At 36.8% G+C, this 17,605-nt stretch overlaps 2 protein-coding genes across 6 annotated transcripts; one reads left to right on the plus strand and one right to left on the minus strand.

Annotated features, from left to right (window-relative positions):
• The first annotated feature begins 1,958 nt into the window (after positions 1-1,958).
• On the plus strand, positions 1,959-3,434 carry LOC120417917 (uncharacterized). 2 transcript variants are annotated; one of them, XR_005605523.2, is made up of 2 exons: positions 1,959-2,436; positions 2,541-3,434. XR_005605523.2 is itself a non-coding variant. In XM_039580154.2 (2 exons), exons 1-2 carry the CDS (start codon positions 2,275-2,277, stop codon positions 2,943-2,945), a joined length of 435 nt encoding a protein of 144 aa, XP_039436088.1. In that variant the 5' UTR covers positions 1,959-2,274; the 3' UTR covers positions 2,946-3,434. The 2 variants fall into 2 exon arrangements, 1 of the variants encoding a protein (XP_039436088.1); XM_039580154.2 differs by having other exon boundaries at positions 1,959-2,304.
• Positions 3,435-5,344: 1,910 nt separating this feature from the next.
• On the minus strand, positions 5,345-9,970 carry LOC120417962 (uncharacterized protein K02A2.6-like). 4 transcript variants are annotated; one of them, XM_052707174.1, is made up of 3 exons: positions 9,832-9,970; positions 9,631-9,733; positions 5,345-8,697 (listed from the first exon to the last, which is right to left on the minus strand). In XM_052707174.1, the coding sequence occupies exons 2-3, from the start codon at positions 9,722-9,724 to the stop codon at positions 5,345-5,347; spliced, it is 3,447 nt and encodes a 1,148-aa protein (XP_052563134.1). In that variant the 5' UTR covers positions 9,725-9,733; positions 9,832-9,970. The 4 variants fall into 4 exon arrangements, 3 of the variants coding, with proteins under 3 accessions (XP_052563134.1, XP_039436133.1, XP_039436131.1); XM_039580199.2 differs by lacking the exons at positions 9,631-9,733; positions 9,832-9,970 and having other exon boundaries at positions 5,345-5,650; positions 8,578-8,713; XR_005605538.2 differs by lacking the exon at positions 9,631-9,733 and having other exon boundaries at positions 5,511-5,650; positions 9,832-9,969.
• Between the last annotated feature and the right edge of the window lie 7,635 nt (positions 9,971-17,605).

The following is a 17,605-nucleotide window of genomic DNA, read 5'->3' on the forward strand; positions in this document are numbered from 1 at the left end:
AATTTCACACATAAAATTTTTTTGACCTCATTTTTTTATGCAAAATTGAATTTGCAATCGAAAAGTACTTTACAGATTTTTTGATAAAGGGCTCCGTTTTCAAGATATAGCCACCGAAAGTTTGATTTCAGCGAAATATTTGCAGTTTTTCGATTTTTAAAAATAGTGACCATGAGTGACCATTTCTAAAAATATATTTTTTGAAAAGTTCAGAAAATTTGCTATAAAATTGTCTAAGAGACATTGAAGATTGGACCTCTGGTTGCTGAGATACAGCGGCTTAAAGAAAAAGAAACACGAAAATTGAAGTTTTCTAAGTCTCACCCAAACAGCCCACCATTTTCTAATGACGATATCTCAGCAATTGATGGTCCGATTTTCAATGTTAATACATGAAATTTTCCGATCTTTTCGAAAAAAATATTTTGAAAAAAAATAAATCAAGACTAACATTTTAAAAGGGCCAAACTTTGAATATTATGCCCATTAAAAATGTTAGTCTTGATTTAAAAAATTTCAAAATATTTTTTTCGAAAAGATCGGAAAATTTCACGAATGTTTCATGTATTAACATTGAAAATCGGATCATAAATTGCTGAGATATCGTCATTAGAAAATGGTGGGCTGTTTGGGTGAGACTTAGAAAACTTCAATTTTCGTGTTTCTTTTTCTTTAAGCCGCTGTATCTCAGCAACCAGAGGTCCAATCTTCAATGTCTCTTAGACAATTTTATAGCAAATTTTCTGAACTTTTCAAAAAAAATATTTTTAGAAATGGTCACTCATGGTCACTATTTTTAAAAATTGAAAAACTGCAAATATTTCGCTAAAATCAAACTTTCGGTGGCTATATCTTGAAAATGGAGCCCTTTATCAAAAAATCTGTAAAGTACTTTTCGATTGCAAATTCAATTTTGCATTAAAAAATGAGGTCTAAAAAATTTTATGTGTGAAATTTCGATTTTTTCCAAAAATCACCAGTTTTTCAAAAAATCATAACTCGGCGGCAGATTTTTTGACCATGTTTCTCTATAGCTCAAAAGTTGCGGATTTTTGTCCCCTATAACATATCAAAAAATCTCGAAAATCAAAAAATACGTATTTTGGGAATTTGAGTTTTTGTGAAAAAAAAGTTAATAAAAAAATCGGGAAATTTTTTTTTCCGTGTACCTATTTTTTTTCTAAATAGTCCTTAACAATACCTACAACTTTGCCGAAGACACCAAATTGATCAAAAAATTCCTTTAAAAGTTACAGATTTTCGAATATTTACGTACCGTAAAACGGGGTGACTTTGATAGCCGGGGTGACTTTGATAGGTTTGCGATTTTTCCGCAGAATGAAGAGTACAATTAAATTACGCAAGGAATGATTTAGAAACATACTGACCGTGGTAGAGAAGTGTTCAAAGTACCTCAAGAAGAACTTTTCATAAAATTTTGACAAGTTTAAAAAGTTAGTTAACTATAGTTTAGAAAATGTTGATGAAAGTCATTATTTTAAACTTCTCAAAGTGTCATGATTTTCTCAATGAACATGATTTTTGATCGAAAAACAGAATGAATTTTCGGATTCTTTGGACAATTTTCCACTACCATTTTTGTATGAACAGCTGCCAAATTTGTATGGAAATTTATATGGACAAACTAATGATGCAAAATGGCTTCTTTGGTCATAAGGAAGGCCCCCACAAAGTTTGAGCCAAATCAAAAAATACAAAAAATAAAAATGGTCGAAATCGGCCGGTTTTGTAGAGAATTGCTCAAATGTAACTCTGAAAGAATATGCTTATTTTTCAAGATCTCACAGTAAAAAAAAACTGAAAACATAAATAATTGACTATTGTAGATATTGTTTTTGTTTTAGTATTAAGCCATTGTATCCAGATTCCGAGGATTCGACAGTTTTTTTTTTGGTTTTGGTAAAAGCGTTTCAGTGGGGTTCAGCCGAGCAGGAAGCGTTCGATTGTCTGCTGCTACTCATTGGCAGATCGAGCAGTTTGTCCCATTTCGACGCAAAACTATCGACGCGGGTCATCTGTAACCGTTCGGAAACTCACTCGTGAAGGTTACCGCGATTTGTTTTCCGTTTAATTTAAAAGTTGGAAAGTGTTCGCGTGTCAAGTGTTTGGTCTCCTGTAAACGACCCAGCAAGTGACGTCCACCAAGAACGCACCCAGCAGAAGCTTCCAAAACCAACCACCAGAGGACCTCGTCAGCAGTGGGTGGTAAAGGCGCGGAAGGAGAAGGGGAAAGACGAAGTCCGTCAACCGCCAATGACTCCTCAAGACTCGTCCAATTGCCCGGTAAGAGACACAGCGAACAGTTGGACCGCTACAACTCCACTGTTTCGCAAATAAGTTGAAGTGCACGGCCACGGCCGTGAGTGATAGTGCCAGCGGGAACCAGGAGTGTTTGGGACCGCTGATGGACATCAGGTATGTCCACAAAACCCGCCAGTTTGCCAACACTAACGGACCCCATCCACCTAACCAACAAATCCAACCGTCATGGCTCACCTAACGTCAACCATCACCTCCAGGATCCCTCGTACCTCACGTTTAGTGCCAGTTCGGCACCGCCCAGTAACAACCGTGTCGAGGACATAAACCGGGGACTCGCCGCAACCTTCGAGTCACCCCAGAATCCAGTCCGCAGCCGGACATGGACTCGCGTCGTACCTGCGCCTCATCCGGGTATTCCGGACACCCTTGATGGTGCTCCGAAGGTCGTAGGACGCAACCAACCACGACGGAGGACAGGACGACAACAACCGGAACGAGTGGGATCCGTTAATGACCGCAGCCGGTCGAGTACGCCATCCAGTACAACAACCTCGCCATCATGCGGCGCAGCAACCACAACAGAAGGAGAGGAAGCGGCGTCACCGGAAGCTGAGTCGGAGTACGGGGCCCAGAGAAGAAGGAAGGAAAAGAAGGTCAGATAGCCATAAGAAAGCCATAAGGAAGGAAAAGAAGGTCAGATAGCCATAAGAAAAATAGAAAGGGTTCAACCAAGATTGTGGAGTTTTCACTGGATTCCGACGCATTTCCCAGCTTACCGCGATTCAGGACCGCAAGCATGCCGACTAGGTCGACCCAAAAAAATGAAAAGTTGTCAAATCTTCGGTGCTCACCCCTAGAATGATAGATTAGGATGTCAGGAACAATGTTTTCATACAACAAAAAAATCCCAAAAATGGTTTACAACTCGCGCGCGGAGCTTGAATGAAAAAAGTGCATTTTTCGAGTTTTTTTCAGAAATGCGCGTAACAATCATACTAAAGTCACTCAAATTTGGTCGCCTTGAGCTTCAAGTTATAGTTTAATGTCCCCTGAACAAATTCCTGTACAGACATAGTCCATAAAAGCTTGTGTTTGGGCATGAAAGGGCGTTTTTGGGAGAAAAAATTGTATTTTTTATCTAAAAAATTTCAAAAATCACTCCCCAAAACGAGCCAAAAAAATTTGCAGCCAAAACTAATGCATTCAGCTTATAGGAAATTTTACGGAGATCATTTTGCTTTGTCTAACATTCAATTTATGTTCACGCAAAGCCGAGATATTTGCATTTTAGTGAACAAAAAGTGACGAATTTTTAAAATTTTTGGTATATAAGCGTTTTTAGAATAAAACATGATTAAAAAAAAGAAGGCATATATTTTGGATATATTTATTTTGTTCGCTCAAAAAAGATTTTTGTTAATAACATTTCATGAAAAAACATGAGATTTTCTCACAATGTGACGTAAACGACAAATAATCATAAATTAAAATTAATTTTATTTAAGTTCATATCTCCAAGCTGTGAACGTAATTTTTTTGTGTGTACATTCGGATGAAACAAATTTATTTATAAAAAAAAACTTATTTTTTTTTCCAAAAAAAGTTACCCATTAGAGCTTCATTTGTTCATATCGAGAAGAGCACAGAGCAGTACTTATAAATATGTCGTTTACGTCACATTGTGAGAAAATCTCGTTTTTTTCATGAAATGTTATTAACAAATATTGTTTTTGAGCGAGCAAAATAAAAATATCCAAAATATATGCTTTCCCGTTTGTAATCATAGTAGCCAATGTTTTATGCTAAAAACGCTTATATACCAAAAATTTCAGTGATCCCCGTGCACCGCGTTCAACCGCGTTCTCTGTTTTCTGTACTCGATCAAACACCAGCACCGCGTGTGCACGCGTACAAGCAAACCTAAACTCTGCCGTGTACAGTCTGTACGCGCACACGAACCTCGAGTTTAAAACCGAACCTTGCACCCCGGGTACAAACCCCGTGCAAGCAGAAAAGAGACAAAAATAGTTCCCACACGCTCCCTCTGCTGCAAAGCGGTGTTTCATTCTCCGCTGCAGTCATTTTTTCGTCTCTTTACACGCTCTTCGCTCGCACGGCGTTGTACCCGAGGTGTGCACCGCGTGTTTACACCGCGTGTAAACTTGAGTGCGCCGTGCGGGGAGAACTCGAACATGGCAGCCTGGTGTGTTTGAGGTTCATCTGCACTGAAAACTTGTACGGCGTATACGGCGTGCGCGCGTTTCGGGAAGACTGAAAAAATTTGAAAATTCGTCACTTTTTGTTCACCAAAATGCAAATATCTCGGCTTTGCGTGGACATAAATTGAATGTTAGAAAAAGCAAAATGATCTCCGTAAAATTTCCTATAAGCTGAATGCATTAGTTTTGGCTGCAATTTTTTTTTCATCGTTTTGGGGAGTGATTTTTGAAAATTGTTGGCTAAAAAATACTGATTTTTCTCTCTAAAACGCCCTTTCATGCCCAAACACAATCTTTTATGGACTATGTCTGTAGGGGAAGGTGGGGCAAGAGGAACAATCGCTCGTAAGACCGTAATTTTTACAATTTTGATTATTTCCAGTATGAAGAATTGTTGCTAGCAATGCAATTAGCTGACTCTACTGCCACATAACCGCCAAAACGACGTAAACGCCACGGGTTATGTTTTAGTTATTTTTGTAGAGAGCTTTTAAAAAATCTTGTTTAGGTGGGGCAAGTGTACTAATACGAAGAAGTCCGGATTTTTTAGAAAAGATGTGCTCGGTTTGAGTTCTAGATGATAAAAGGGAAAGATTTATTCAACCTCACAGCGAAGTCGTTTCAGAACGTTACGCTCTACGTTTGACATTTGCGTTCTAATTTAGTACAACGAACGAGGGGTGTACATAACAACTCCTCCCTCTTTTAGCAAGAAAGATTTCTAATGAATACAATTCAATTTAGTTAATTTATCTGAACGAATTTGTTTTTTTTTTCCTAATTCTCTGATATCACTTTTAATGATTATTTAATTTAAAAAAAATCCTAGTCTTCTGAATTCACTAATTATATTGATAATTCAAATCATGAATCGGCTTTCTGAGCCTTTTTGATCTGCGTGGATACTCTTCAGGCAATTCTGCCGTAAGCGCACTTCTTTTTCTTCTTTTTCCTCCAGCCATCACCGGAAATCCTCGAAATTCTTCTTCCGAACTAATATCTGCTGCAGCCGTACAAACTGCTTCCTCCTCGCCCTCGTATTCGCCGTGCACCACCGGAAACAGGTGCACATTCGGGCGCTCCTTACGCTCGTGATGGGGTTTAAGCTGCATCTTGTGGGCCATCACCCGAGCGCTTCCAACCGACACCTGGAATAAGTTTTTGGAAAATTGTTTTAGAAAATGTGCTCTAATCCATTTGTTTGGGATATGCGCATTATGGTTTTTGTACCATACAACATCCCCTGGAATCAGATCTTTTAAAAAGTCATTAGAAACTTCCACATCCCTAAGACAATCATCTAGGTTTTCATCAGGCGAGGATTGTTGCTTGAGAAGATGCTGCTTATAATTGTTTTTGGGATTAAGTAAATCAAGCAAAGTTTTAGGTTTATAATTGAACACCTTTTCCGCAGGAAGTTGCCCGGTACTAGAAACTACATTGTTCCTATAATTCATCAAAAACAAACTAATCTGGTTCTCCAAATCAATCTCAGCCATTGCAGGTTCTAGTAAAAACTTCTTTAAAACATCCTTCGCAGTTCTCACCAGCCTTTCAGCTTGGCCATTACTAGATGGATTATATGGTGGACTTTTCAACACCTTAATGCCCTGTTTTTCAAGAAATGAAACAAATGCATGAGAATTAAATGGAGGACCGCCGTCCGATACCAAAACATCTGGTAACCCAAATCTTGCAAAATATGCAACCAATTTCTGCAATACTTTGGCACAATCCGTACCTTTCTTCATCCACTCAATCTCTAACCACTTTGTGTTTGAATCCACAATTAAAAGAAAATTGCTATGAGAAAAATGGAAAAAATCAATATGTATCCTACTAAATGGTCTTGTTGTTGGAGTCCACTGAGACAAAATTTTTGGTTTTGGCACCACTGCCATGCTAGCGCATACATCACAAGTTGAGACAAAGCTTTCAATATCTTTGTTTATACCAAACCAATAGACATGTTTCATTTTCACTATCCCTGCGTGATTGGCATGCAAAAGTGTCAAAATTCCGCTTTGCATTAAACGTGGTATAACCACCCTGTCCTGGTACAAAACGCACCCTTCAACTACTTCCAAATCTTTCTGATTTGCAAAAACGTCCATTAAGCGTTTGTCAAACTTAAGCGGCCAACCATCACGCAGATAGTTAATAATTTGTTGTAAATAAACGTCGTCCTTTGTCACCTTCGCAACCATAACATAATCTATTGGCAATGTGTTACTGAAATTTATGCTCCGAACAAAATCTTGATCTAACTCAGCAGGCACCGCCTGCTCCAATGGAAATCGCGAACAAAAATCCGCATTTCCCATTTTCGCAGAAGGCCTGTATCTGAGCTCAAACTTGTAAATGGACAGCTCCAAAATATAGCGTTGAAGTCTCGTTACAAATATTGAGTTTTTGCCCTCCTTGCCGAAAATCCCCAGCAAGGGTTTGTGATCAGTGTAAGCAATAAACTCTTGTCCAAATAAATATTTATGAAATTTCTTAATAGTACAAACTAATGCCAAAGCTTCCAAATGCAGAATTGGATACTTTTTTTGTGCGTCATCTAAACTAAAAGAGGTAAAACTAATTGGTTTTTCAACCTTGTCAATTACATGAGCAATTACTCCTCCCAGACCATAGCCCGAGGCGTCAGACACCACAACAATTTCTTTATGGGGATCATAAAACTCCAAAATATTGGCTTTAATCAAAGATTGTTTACTTTCTTGAAATGCCGTGTCACAATCATGACTCCAGACAAATTTAACATTTTTCCTCAACAAATTGTAGAGATGATATAACTTGGAAGATAAATTAGGCACAAATCTGTTATAATAATTAATCAATCCCAAATAAGACTTTAGTTCATGTACATTTGTAGGCACTTTAGCTTTTTGTATAGTTGAAATTTTGTCAGGGCTGGTCATTAAACCTTTCTCCCCAATAATATGTCCCAAATAATTTAATTCAGGCACAAAAAATTTGCACTTTTCCCAATTTACTTTAATGTTTGCCTTCGCAAGTCTGTCCAAAACAATTAACAGCTTCTGACGACAATCATCAACATTCTCTCCTGCTATTAACACATCATCCAAGTAACAGAAAACATTTTCAATGCCACCCAATATTTGGTCCATGACAAATTGAAAAATTGACGCACTAGGAGAAGCCCCCTGTGGTAAACGGTTATATGTAAACAAACCTTTAATAGTATTAATAACCATAAATTTTCTGGACCTCTCCGATAAAGCAAGTTGAGTATAAGCTCCCTCCAAATCCAAACAACAAAAAACCTTGCAATTTGCCAATTTAGCAAATAAATCACATGCAACCGGCAAAGGATAGGAATTTGGAACCAACACCTTGTTGATTGAGACCCTGCAGTCAATCACCAATCTAATCTGATTATCTTTTTTCATTACAACAATAACAGGAGACGCCCAGTCACTCGACTTTACCGGAGTTATCACATTTTGTTTCTCCAATCGATCTAAATAAATTAAAACTTTCTCCCTTAACCTGTAAGGTACGTCATAAGCCTTTTTAAAAATGGGCACATCACTCCTCAAAACCAATTCAGCTTCAAAACCTTTAATAGGAGTAGAAAAATCCTTAATGAAAACCTCACCATAATCATTTTTAATTTCCTCAATCAATTCTTCACGTTTTGGTGTAGTTAAACTATTGACTTGTTCATCAACAATCAAATTGCTAGAAAAAAATTGCCTCCATTGAGAGAAGAAAATATCCATCCAGTTCCTGCCAAAAAGTGGAATAAATTTAAAGTTTGAATTCAAAATAAGAAGCTTCAAAACATGTCTAGAACCATTGAGCTCAACTAACACATCTGTTTCTCCCTCAATTTCCAGCTTGTTTCCGTTCACCACCAAAAGTTGCTTATCACATTGTTTCAAAGGTTTGTCAAAAAGAGTAAAATATTGGCTCTTGCCCATCACAGTAACCGTAGAACCACAATCTACTTCCATCGACACCAAAATATCATCAAGTTTGACATTCATCAAACATGGCTCACTAATCTTATTAATGGACTCCACACACATACACTGCAATTCACCTGAGTTCCATTCGGAGTAACTATCATCGCTGTCACTTCCAGCCATGTCGCCAGCTGTTGTCAATCGACCCATCATGTCCGTGAGCTGCTTCTCTGAACTGGTTCCAGGTTTCGCTAGATCTACAAATTTGACCACATCACGCTTCAAATTCTTGAGAGTAAAACACTTGCGTTTCACATGGCCAGGAACCCCGCAATATTCACAGACTACCACAGATTCCTCTTCTAACTCTGGCTGAGAACCTTGCCCATATCTACTGTTTGATTCATTATTTCTAAAATTTTTGTTATTGTAACGGTTCGGTTGTTGATTGTTTCTGTTGTTGTTGTTTGTGTGATTGGCATTGCGATTATTGTATTGTGTGTTGTATCTGCCAGAATAGCGATGATTTTGATTACGATGATAAAAATTGTTCGCATCACGTCTGTAGTTATTATTATTGTTGTTATTTTGTGACTGTGAGTTTTGCCTAATGTACGGACGAAAACCTAATCTCTCATGCACCGATCTACGAAAGTTGTTCACTTGCCCAGAAGAACGAAAATTATGTTGTTGTGGAGAATATTGATCGATAAACCCGACAGGAAGATTATAATAATTGAAGTTGTTGTTGTTATTGTTCAATGCATGCGCGTTATCCCTGGCTATATTCCACGTCGTAATTAGTTTATCCATTTTATCTAACGTTAAACCTTCCTCCTTCAACAACATTTCCTTCAACCGATCATCCCTTAAGCCCGCCAAAATGCGGTCTTGGATGGCCACATCACGAAAGGCACCGAAACCACAAAAATCCGCCTGCAGCTTGACGGCCTGTACAAATTCTTCTGCCGTTTCGTCAGGCTGCTGATTACGCAGACTCAACCGGAATCTTTGAACAAGGTCAGGTTCTACCCTATCTAGCTTCAATTTAAGTTTGGCTTCAATATCGTTGAAGGTTGCATTGGCCAAATCCTTCTCATTATAAATCGTTTTAAGTTGAGTAAATAGATAAGGACCGCATAAATTCATAAAGTGAGCTTTTTGTTTTTTAGAATCTGTCACGTCATTACCGTCGAATGTATATTTCAGACGGCAAATCCAGTCCGAAAACGAAGAACCCTTGCGGAACGGCTCGATGGATGAAACCATGCCTCCTTGGCTCATTTCAACAAACTTCAATCAATAGTTTTTAAAAAAATCAAAAAAAAAGCACAAGGAGACCTATTAGTCTGGCTCAAAATCAATATATATAAAGGTTTGAAGTGACTCACCCACACAGCGGCAACTTAACCTCAAAAAATCAGCGCTTCCAGGTACTGCAACACGTGGCTCGTTCCCCGCTCACCCGTAGCGACAGAAATTACCAGCCGGTCACCTATCAGCTTCCGACAACGTCGAAATCACTTGGTTCTGTTCCGAAATCACCGGAAGGACAATCCACCGCCTCGTTGATGATTCCCGACACGTCACAAAAGGCAGAACACACCGCCCCGGCCAGAAAACACCAAAATGTCCGGCTCCTCGGATCGACCCTGTTAAAACAAAAGATTACACTCTTATTACTCTTCAAACAAAGATATTAGACCTGCCGTAAACAGGCAGTCGTTAAAAATTAATTATTGTTATAGTTTCAATAATAAAAAAGAGGTTCTACACCACGAACACTGCACTTTTTTTTTGCTTAACCGTCTACAGAAAACTCCAAAAAAAACCACTTTTTCCACGCTCCGCGTCAGGGAAAGAAAACAAAATGGCTTCTCTTTTGTCTGCCCCTCGTGCGATTCCTTTTGTTCTTTCCTTCGTCAACTTGCTGCTTACCGACGTGTTCACACGGACAATTCTGTATTTTCTGGACAAATCGATTATCACCGACTGTCTTTTCACACGGACCAAATCTGTAGTCTTCCGGGACAATCGATTATCACCGACTGCCTTTTTCACACGAAACAAAAATTCCGCTGCTTCACGGGCCAATCAGTTATCACCGATTTCCCCGGTAACCAAAGAAAAACTTCTCCCAAATTTTCCTCCAACCGATGCGCTTGCCTACACCGATTTCCACCGAGGAAAACTGAGAAAACTCTTTTTTCCTCGTCGCCAATTAATACGAAGAAGTCCGGATTTTTTAGAAAAGATGTGCTCGGTTTGAGTTCTAGATGATAAAAGGGAAAGATTTATTCAACCTCACAGCGAAGTCGTTTCAGAACGTTACGCTCTACGTTTGACATTTGCGTTCTAATTTAGTACAACGAACGAGGGGTGTACATAACATGTACCATATGGATTTTTAGTATGGAAAAAAATACGAATTGCTGCAGAAACATATTTTATTGTGAAAAAAATACATACAAGTTCTTAAAAACTGATAAACAATTGTTCAAAAAATGGTCCATACACGATATAATAATATCATGAAAATTTACTATTTATCATATAAGTAATATTTTTTTTCGTAAAAACGGTCAAGTTTTTAGTAAAATATTATTTTTTAATCTAATAATGAAAGAAACGTTTCAAATATATCCTAAATTAGCATGTTTTTTCATGCATTGTTCCTCTTGCCCCAACGGGTTGTTCGTCTTGCCCCACTATATGAGTAGAACGCACGAAAAATCGAAAAATTTAAAATCAGTTTTTACATTAAAAAACAGATTTTTTTTAGCTTGTTCTTTCAAAGTCTCAGTCAAGACCTGGAATAAGATGATTCTAAAAAATACGACAGATTTTTTAACGTATTTAATGGGTATAACGAGCATTTCCTTAGCTTGTTACACTTGCCCCACTTTCCCCTACAGGAATTTGTTCAGGGGACATTTAACTATAACTTGAAGCTCAAGGCGACCAAATTTGAATGACTTTAGTATGATTGTTTCGCGCATTTCTAAAAAATACTCGAAAATGCACTTTTTTTCATTCAAGCTCCGCGCGTGAGTTGTAAACCATTTTTGGGAATTTTTTGTTGTATGAAAACATTGTTCATGACATCCTAATCTATCATTCTAGGGGTGAGCACCGAAGATTTGACAAGTTTTCATTTTTTTTGGGAAGGCCTAATGCCGACCCTGAGGCTACATGAGGGAGTCTCGGTAGCGCTCATGAGCCGATGGTAACCCGACAGTTCACATCGCAGATGCTTCTCCAGTTGGATTGGGAGCAGTTTTAATCCAATTTCCGGAAGGAGTACAAAAAATCAAAATCAAATTATTCGCTCTACAGCATTGCCTTGGCGTTCTCGATTGCGAGATTCCTACTCGAAACTAGGTGTCCGAAGGCTTGATTGTTGAGGCAATTGCAAACCTCTTTTTACACCTAAGCTTCCATCCACGCCGGGATTCGAACAGACGACCTTTGGATTGTGAGTCCAACTGCCTACCAGCGACTCCACCGAGGCAGGACCCAGGGAGACGACTCCTACACCTGGACTGAACTAACGACCTAACCTCTAGGTTAGACCGGGGCCAACATTTACTTCCCTGTCCGACGGAAGGCGTGATCAGACAAATCTCGTCTCAAAATTTGCCACCGGGACCTTCTGGGACCAAACCCAGGCCGACTGGGTTAGAGGCAACCACGCTTACCCCTACACCACGGTCCCGGCATCAAGGAGTACAGTCATCCCATATATTCTGAACGGTTTACAGATCGGCCAATGCTCAAAAAATCATAGCAAATCGATAATTTAACTTAATGATTCGCTTTTGCCTCCATTCTTTTCTTGCGATTTTTGGAATGCTGTATCGAACAATTGCAAATTTAACTTTTATATCAAGTTTTTGAAGAAAAATTTGACCCTTGGAATTCACAAATTCGGAACACATTTTTCTTTCGGATGTAAACAAACTTTGGTTCTCCCCAGGAGCACATAATTTTAAAAAAATAATAGGTCTATTCCCGTACTGCAGAATTCTGCAATTCTGCACAAAAACGGCAGCAGAGCGTTCCCGTACTTTTCTGCAACAATAGTAACTTTTCTCTCAGGCAGAACTTCTGCGGTGAGAGAGGTAGAAGTTGCAGCAAAACCGTTCCCGTACTTTTCTGCTAGCTCTCTCTTCTCTTTCTTGTTGAAAAGATACTGCAATTTGGTGTGATGGATGTTGACTACACGCTTACATAAAATCTGCTAGTTGGGTGAAATTAAGCATTTTATTATAAGTTGTAATAAAAAATGATTTTGGGTTATTTTTTTATGTCTGGTTTTATTGAGAACGATTTTTTTATGTAAACGATTTCAGGCTTAGTTCATTTATGTAAATGATATAGCGATTTTTTTAGTGTTTATATTTTAACCTGATAAAAAATTGATAACTTAAGCCATAGTATTACAGCACGGCTAGTACCCCAACAAAAAATTGTACTATAAAAACAAATTGTATTTAAAAACTTTTAAAAGACACATTTCTTTTGAGTTTAATATTTATTTTTTTTTGCAGAGCGAGGTGGGACAGCTAGGGTCAAGTCAGTCCAAGTCCGGTTGTGTCAAGGAAAGGTAATGAATGTGTTAGCCTGTGAAGTGCCACTTACACCCCATGGGGAGCGGGGAAAGAGGACATGATTGGGTAGGTTATAATGAGATTGTGTATGTGAGAGTGTGTATTGTTGTAAATATTCTAATTTGATATTTCGTTCTCTATCGCCGCTCCCCACAGTGTCATAAAAACCCCGTCTGCAAGAGCCCCCCAAAACTAGTTTTGAAGGTTCTAACTGTTTAAAGTAAAACTGTTAAAACTCCCAAAACCAGGATCAGGTAGCACGTGCAAACGGAGTACATTTTCCATACGCTAACGGACTTTTACTGATTGACAACTTGACTGTTCCAACAAAGCAATAAACGCAAAATTAATTTTAAGGGAAAATGCCAGAAAAACTTTTTTTTAATGGAAATTACTGTATATATAACCTGTAAAGTTAGGAAAAATATAAAGAGTCGAATCTCTGGACCATCGAGACAGATAAAATAAGAATCCAAAAACCGATTCGATTAGAAAATCTAAGCAAGGTGTGATCGTCATTGAGATCATATTAACAAAAAGAAAGTTTAACTAAAATCAGATAGACCGTCAAAATAGAGAAAAGTTGGGATAAAGAGAAATGGAAAAAAGAAAGCATCGAAAAATGAAATTTGAAGCACTAAATAAATCTTCTACAGAAGGAGGAATACATAGAGAGATTGACAACCAGTGAGCCGACTATAAATAATAAAGACAACTAAAGTCACATACCTGATGATGGGTAATACCTTGGGTAATACCCATCTTACCGATCACTGGAAAAAGGCACTTTTTGCGGGAGATGCAATTGCTTGATGGCCTACATGCCTTGGCGATCCCCAGGTTGAAGTTTCAATCGCTTACAGCCGCATCCGGAACATCACGCAGACGCTGTAGTTTCTCATCGTCCTTTTAGTGTTCGTCTTCCTTCCTTCTGGTGTAAGCTGCTTTCTTTGGTTGTTCTGGTTTTATTTCTCGACCCTTGATCTGGAACTGGTTCGAAAAGAACAGAAAAAAAAGGACAGCAGTATCTTCGTTTTCGTTTCGTTTTACGGAGCAAGGTGGGGGCGCGGCCTCAAGTCAGTCCAAGTTCGGTTTCTTGTGGAAAAAGGGTAGTGGCCGAACTAGCATTGCATACAAAATGAACAACACCGGAAGATATAGGGGATCGGGAGGGGGAAGGTGAAAGAAAATTAGTGTTGGTGTGAGTAGTAAGAACTTGGATGACATGAGCAGTCACGGTAATCTAAGTTTAACACTGAATAAAGAAAATCTTAAATTGTGATTCAAAGTAAAAAGGCCCGGAATAAATTAAATTATTAGTTAATTAAATAAAAAAATGTAGCTAATCGGAGATCTATACTAAAGAAAGCTATGATGTATTCCAAATTTAAAGGAAATAAAAAAATACTAGAGAACAAAAGATGAAAACTAACTGCCGACCTGTCGCGTCCGTCAGTAGTCCTGTCGTACATTACAACTAGAAATAGACACTTCGACCAAATCAACAAATAATTTAAATCCAATTATTCATCTACGGAAACCTAACTACACAGAAAAAAAATTTGAATTTTGGAATGTTGAAAATTTGGTAGGTTGAATATTACCTCTTTTTTTGGGTAATATTCCATAAAAAATGTGTAAAAATGTGAACCTGATGAATATTCATCAAAAACTGACGAAAATTCATCATTTTCTGGGGTGAAATTCATCATTTTTTTAGCCACAAAATCTGTCACCATTTCCTGATGAATATTACCATCATTTTTTTTCTGTGTAACTTTTATCAACAACCTAAACTAAACTGCCTGAATGTAAATTTAATCTCAAATCCTCAAATGTTTTATTACAACGCCAAATAATGTAAAGGACCTTTTTAAACCAGTCATGCCGCTTCCAAAAACCAATAAACATAAATGAACAGTTCATAAACATAAATGAAGTTGAACACATTTCTTTTGAGTTTAATAATTTCAAATAAATATTTGTTTATGAATAATTTTTGAATATACCTCGGAATATACTAAATATGTGTGTTAAATAACAGGTAAATTTAATTGGCAAATAATAAATTATACCTTTAACAGTGCTACCAATATGTATTCTTATATGAACCAAAAACAATGTTATTTTGTTGAAATTAAAATTCTCAAATTCTTACATTTTTAAATTCTTAAATTCTTGAACTTTTAATTTCTACGTCATCTTGAATCATTATAAATACACATTTTTTGAAGTCATATTTTAGGTTAGAAACTCAAATTTAGAGGATTTAGAGAATGAAAATTTTGACTGTTCCTATTTTATTTATTTTTGAGTTTTAAAAATTTTGATTTACAGAATTTTTTAATGTTACTTGTATTTGATATTATAATTTCTTTAAGTTTCTATCTTATTATTTTTAACTGTAGCTTTTGAATTTTTTGTGTTCTGAACTCATAAATGTTAAAAATCTTTTGTTATTTTATTTCGATTTTTTTTCAACCTTTTTTATTTTGAATATTTTAAATTAAGATTTTTTTGAACTTTAATCATTTTGAAATATATAGTTTTTAATTATTGAATTTGTGATTTTTGTTTTTTTTTTCTGATAAAATTATTTGCATTTTTAAATTTCTCAAATATCTAATTTGTTTTTTTAAAGTTTTTTATATTTTTAATTATGGATTTCTTAATTTCCAGATTGCTTAATTAATTTCTGAGTTTGTGATCATTTTTTTTATTTGTCAATTTTACTGCGTCACCGTTGTACTTTCATGTGACATCCAGTCATAATTTATTTATGTTATCCTGAATAATCTTTCAAACATGTATTTATGGTCCCTTCTATATGAAACCTTTTTTGGGTGGTCGTAAAAAAATATTCGGAGTGAAAAGTGATTTTTTTTGTGTGTGCCTTTTGTTTCGCATTTTTGTCGTGAATTGTGCGCTGCGAGAAGATTACCCTCCGAAAATGCAGCGTCATCAGTGCATAATTGGCAAAGGGAGCGCGTGGTCGTAAAAAATATATTCGGAGTGAAAAGTGTTTTTTTTGTGTGTGCCTTTTGTTTCGCATTTTTGTCGTGAATTGTGATATAGTTTTCGATAAAAACGATCCGAGTTCGTTAGGTTTATCGCGTAACAAATTTATTTTGATTCAAGAACGTCGTGTGGTGCGGGAGTCTTTTTGTGTTTTTGTCTTTTTTATCATATTTATTAAACGTACCTGCCACTCTCATTTGTAAAATTGTTTACCTAATGTAAAATTTTTAAGTTGTTACTAATATATGATTTCTACCCACGTTTCTACCTAAGCATAATAAATTTCTAGTTACTTCATAAATAATACATCCTTGATTTTTTAAATAAAATGTTGTGCTGCATAAAACAATAATGTCTCAGTTCTAGAGGTAAACTTCGTTCAATTACCTTTTTTGTCAACCATTTTTTTAAATATTTTGAAATAAAAACAAATAATACCTAATAGGGTGGTCCAAATCCGGACTTTTTTGGGGCTACCCCCTGAAATCAAAGATCGACCCATCACTAGGCTAAATTCCAAATTTGAGCTCATTCTGACCACGGGAACCCCTCCCTCCAATCGCTTAAAGTTTGTATGGGAAAAATCGTCAAAATGTATGGAGAAAAGCAACTGTTTTACTTTTTTACCTTTGGAAGGCGCCATAATTATCCGATTCTTTCCATTTTTCAAATGTAGAACCTTCATTAAATTTAGAGCAACTTTCCCGAAGACACCATATTTTTAGGATTTTTTCCCGCGAAGTTATTAGCGCCCAAAACTGACCCTTTTTGCGCGGCCAGCTGTAAGGGGCTACCTAACAACGATGTTTATTTCCAATTCGTACACGCACGTGCTCTCTCTCAGGTTCAAACTCTCTCACGAGCTTGCTCGCCTGCCTGCCTGCCTGTTTAGCTACAAGCGCGCGCTGTTTCTCTGCTTGGACTTTTGTCGTCGTCGTCGTTTTCGTTTGCTATCCGCTGCGCTGCGTTCTTGACATGTTTATTATTATGTTGAACTAAAATACCAGGTTTGTTTTGAGATATAAAATTAAATTTAATATGTGATCAACAAAAGATATCATATTATAAGAGCGGAACACAGAAAGAAATTTCCAGAAAGAATAAAAAAATAATTTTAGAGAGTATGAATGAAAATTTGCAGCAATAATTGTAAAATTGCCTTTATTTGTTCTGATTTGTACTAAAGTACATTTTTGTTAAAGCAAACTACCTAAAGGAACAACATTTGTATTACCTGAAGATTTTTTTTAAATAATTGAATCATTATCATGTTTCTTTAGCATATATGAAAAACTGCGTGTAATGCTTGGAAAAACAAACAAACCCTGTTCTTATGACATTTGCTGTATTTTTTTAATCGACCCTAAGCTGTCTTTTCTTTAAACTATTTTACAGCGCAGTTTTTTTATTTTAAACATAATTTAAGAATTTATATGCTAAAAATATCTCAAAACAATCCTGCTATTTTAGTTGAAAATTATAATAAACATGCCAGAAACGCAGCGCAGTGGATAGCAAACGAAAACGACGACGACGA

Source organism: Culex pipiens, chromosome 2 (genome assembly GCF_016801865.2).
Source record: "Culex pipiens pallens isolate TS chromosome 2, TS_CPP_V2, whole genome shotgun sequence".
Lineage (NCBI taxonomy): Eukaryota > Metazoa > Arthropoda > Insecta > Diptera > Culicidae > Culex > Culex pipiens.

Coding starts and splice junctions, on each gene's coding strand:
- LOC120417962 (XM_052707174.1), bottom strand. CDS start 9,724: ATGAGCCAAGGAGGCATGGTTTCATCCATCGAGCCGTTCCGCAAGGGT. Junction 8,698..9,630: donor TCTGAAATATACATTCGACG/GTAATGACGTGA, acceptor TCAAATTTGTAG/ATCTAGCGAAACCTGGAACC.
- LOC120417917 (XM_039580154.2), top strand. CDS start 2,275: ATGACTCCTCAAGACTCGTCCAATTGCCCG. Junction 2,305..2,540: donor AAGACTCGTCCAATTGCCCG/GTAAGAGACACA, acceptor CATCACCTCCAG/GATCCCTCGTACCTCACGTT.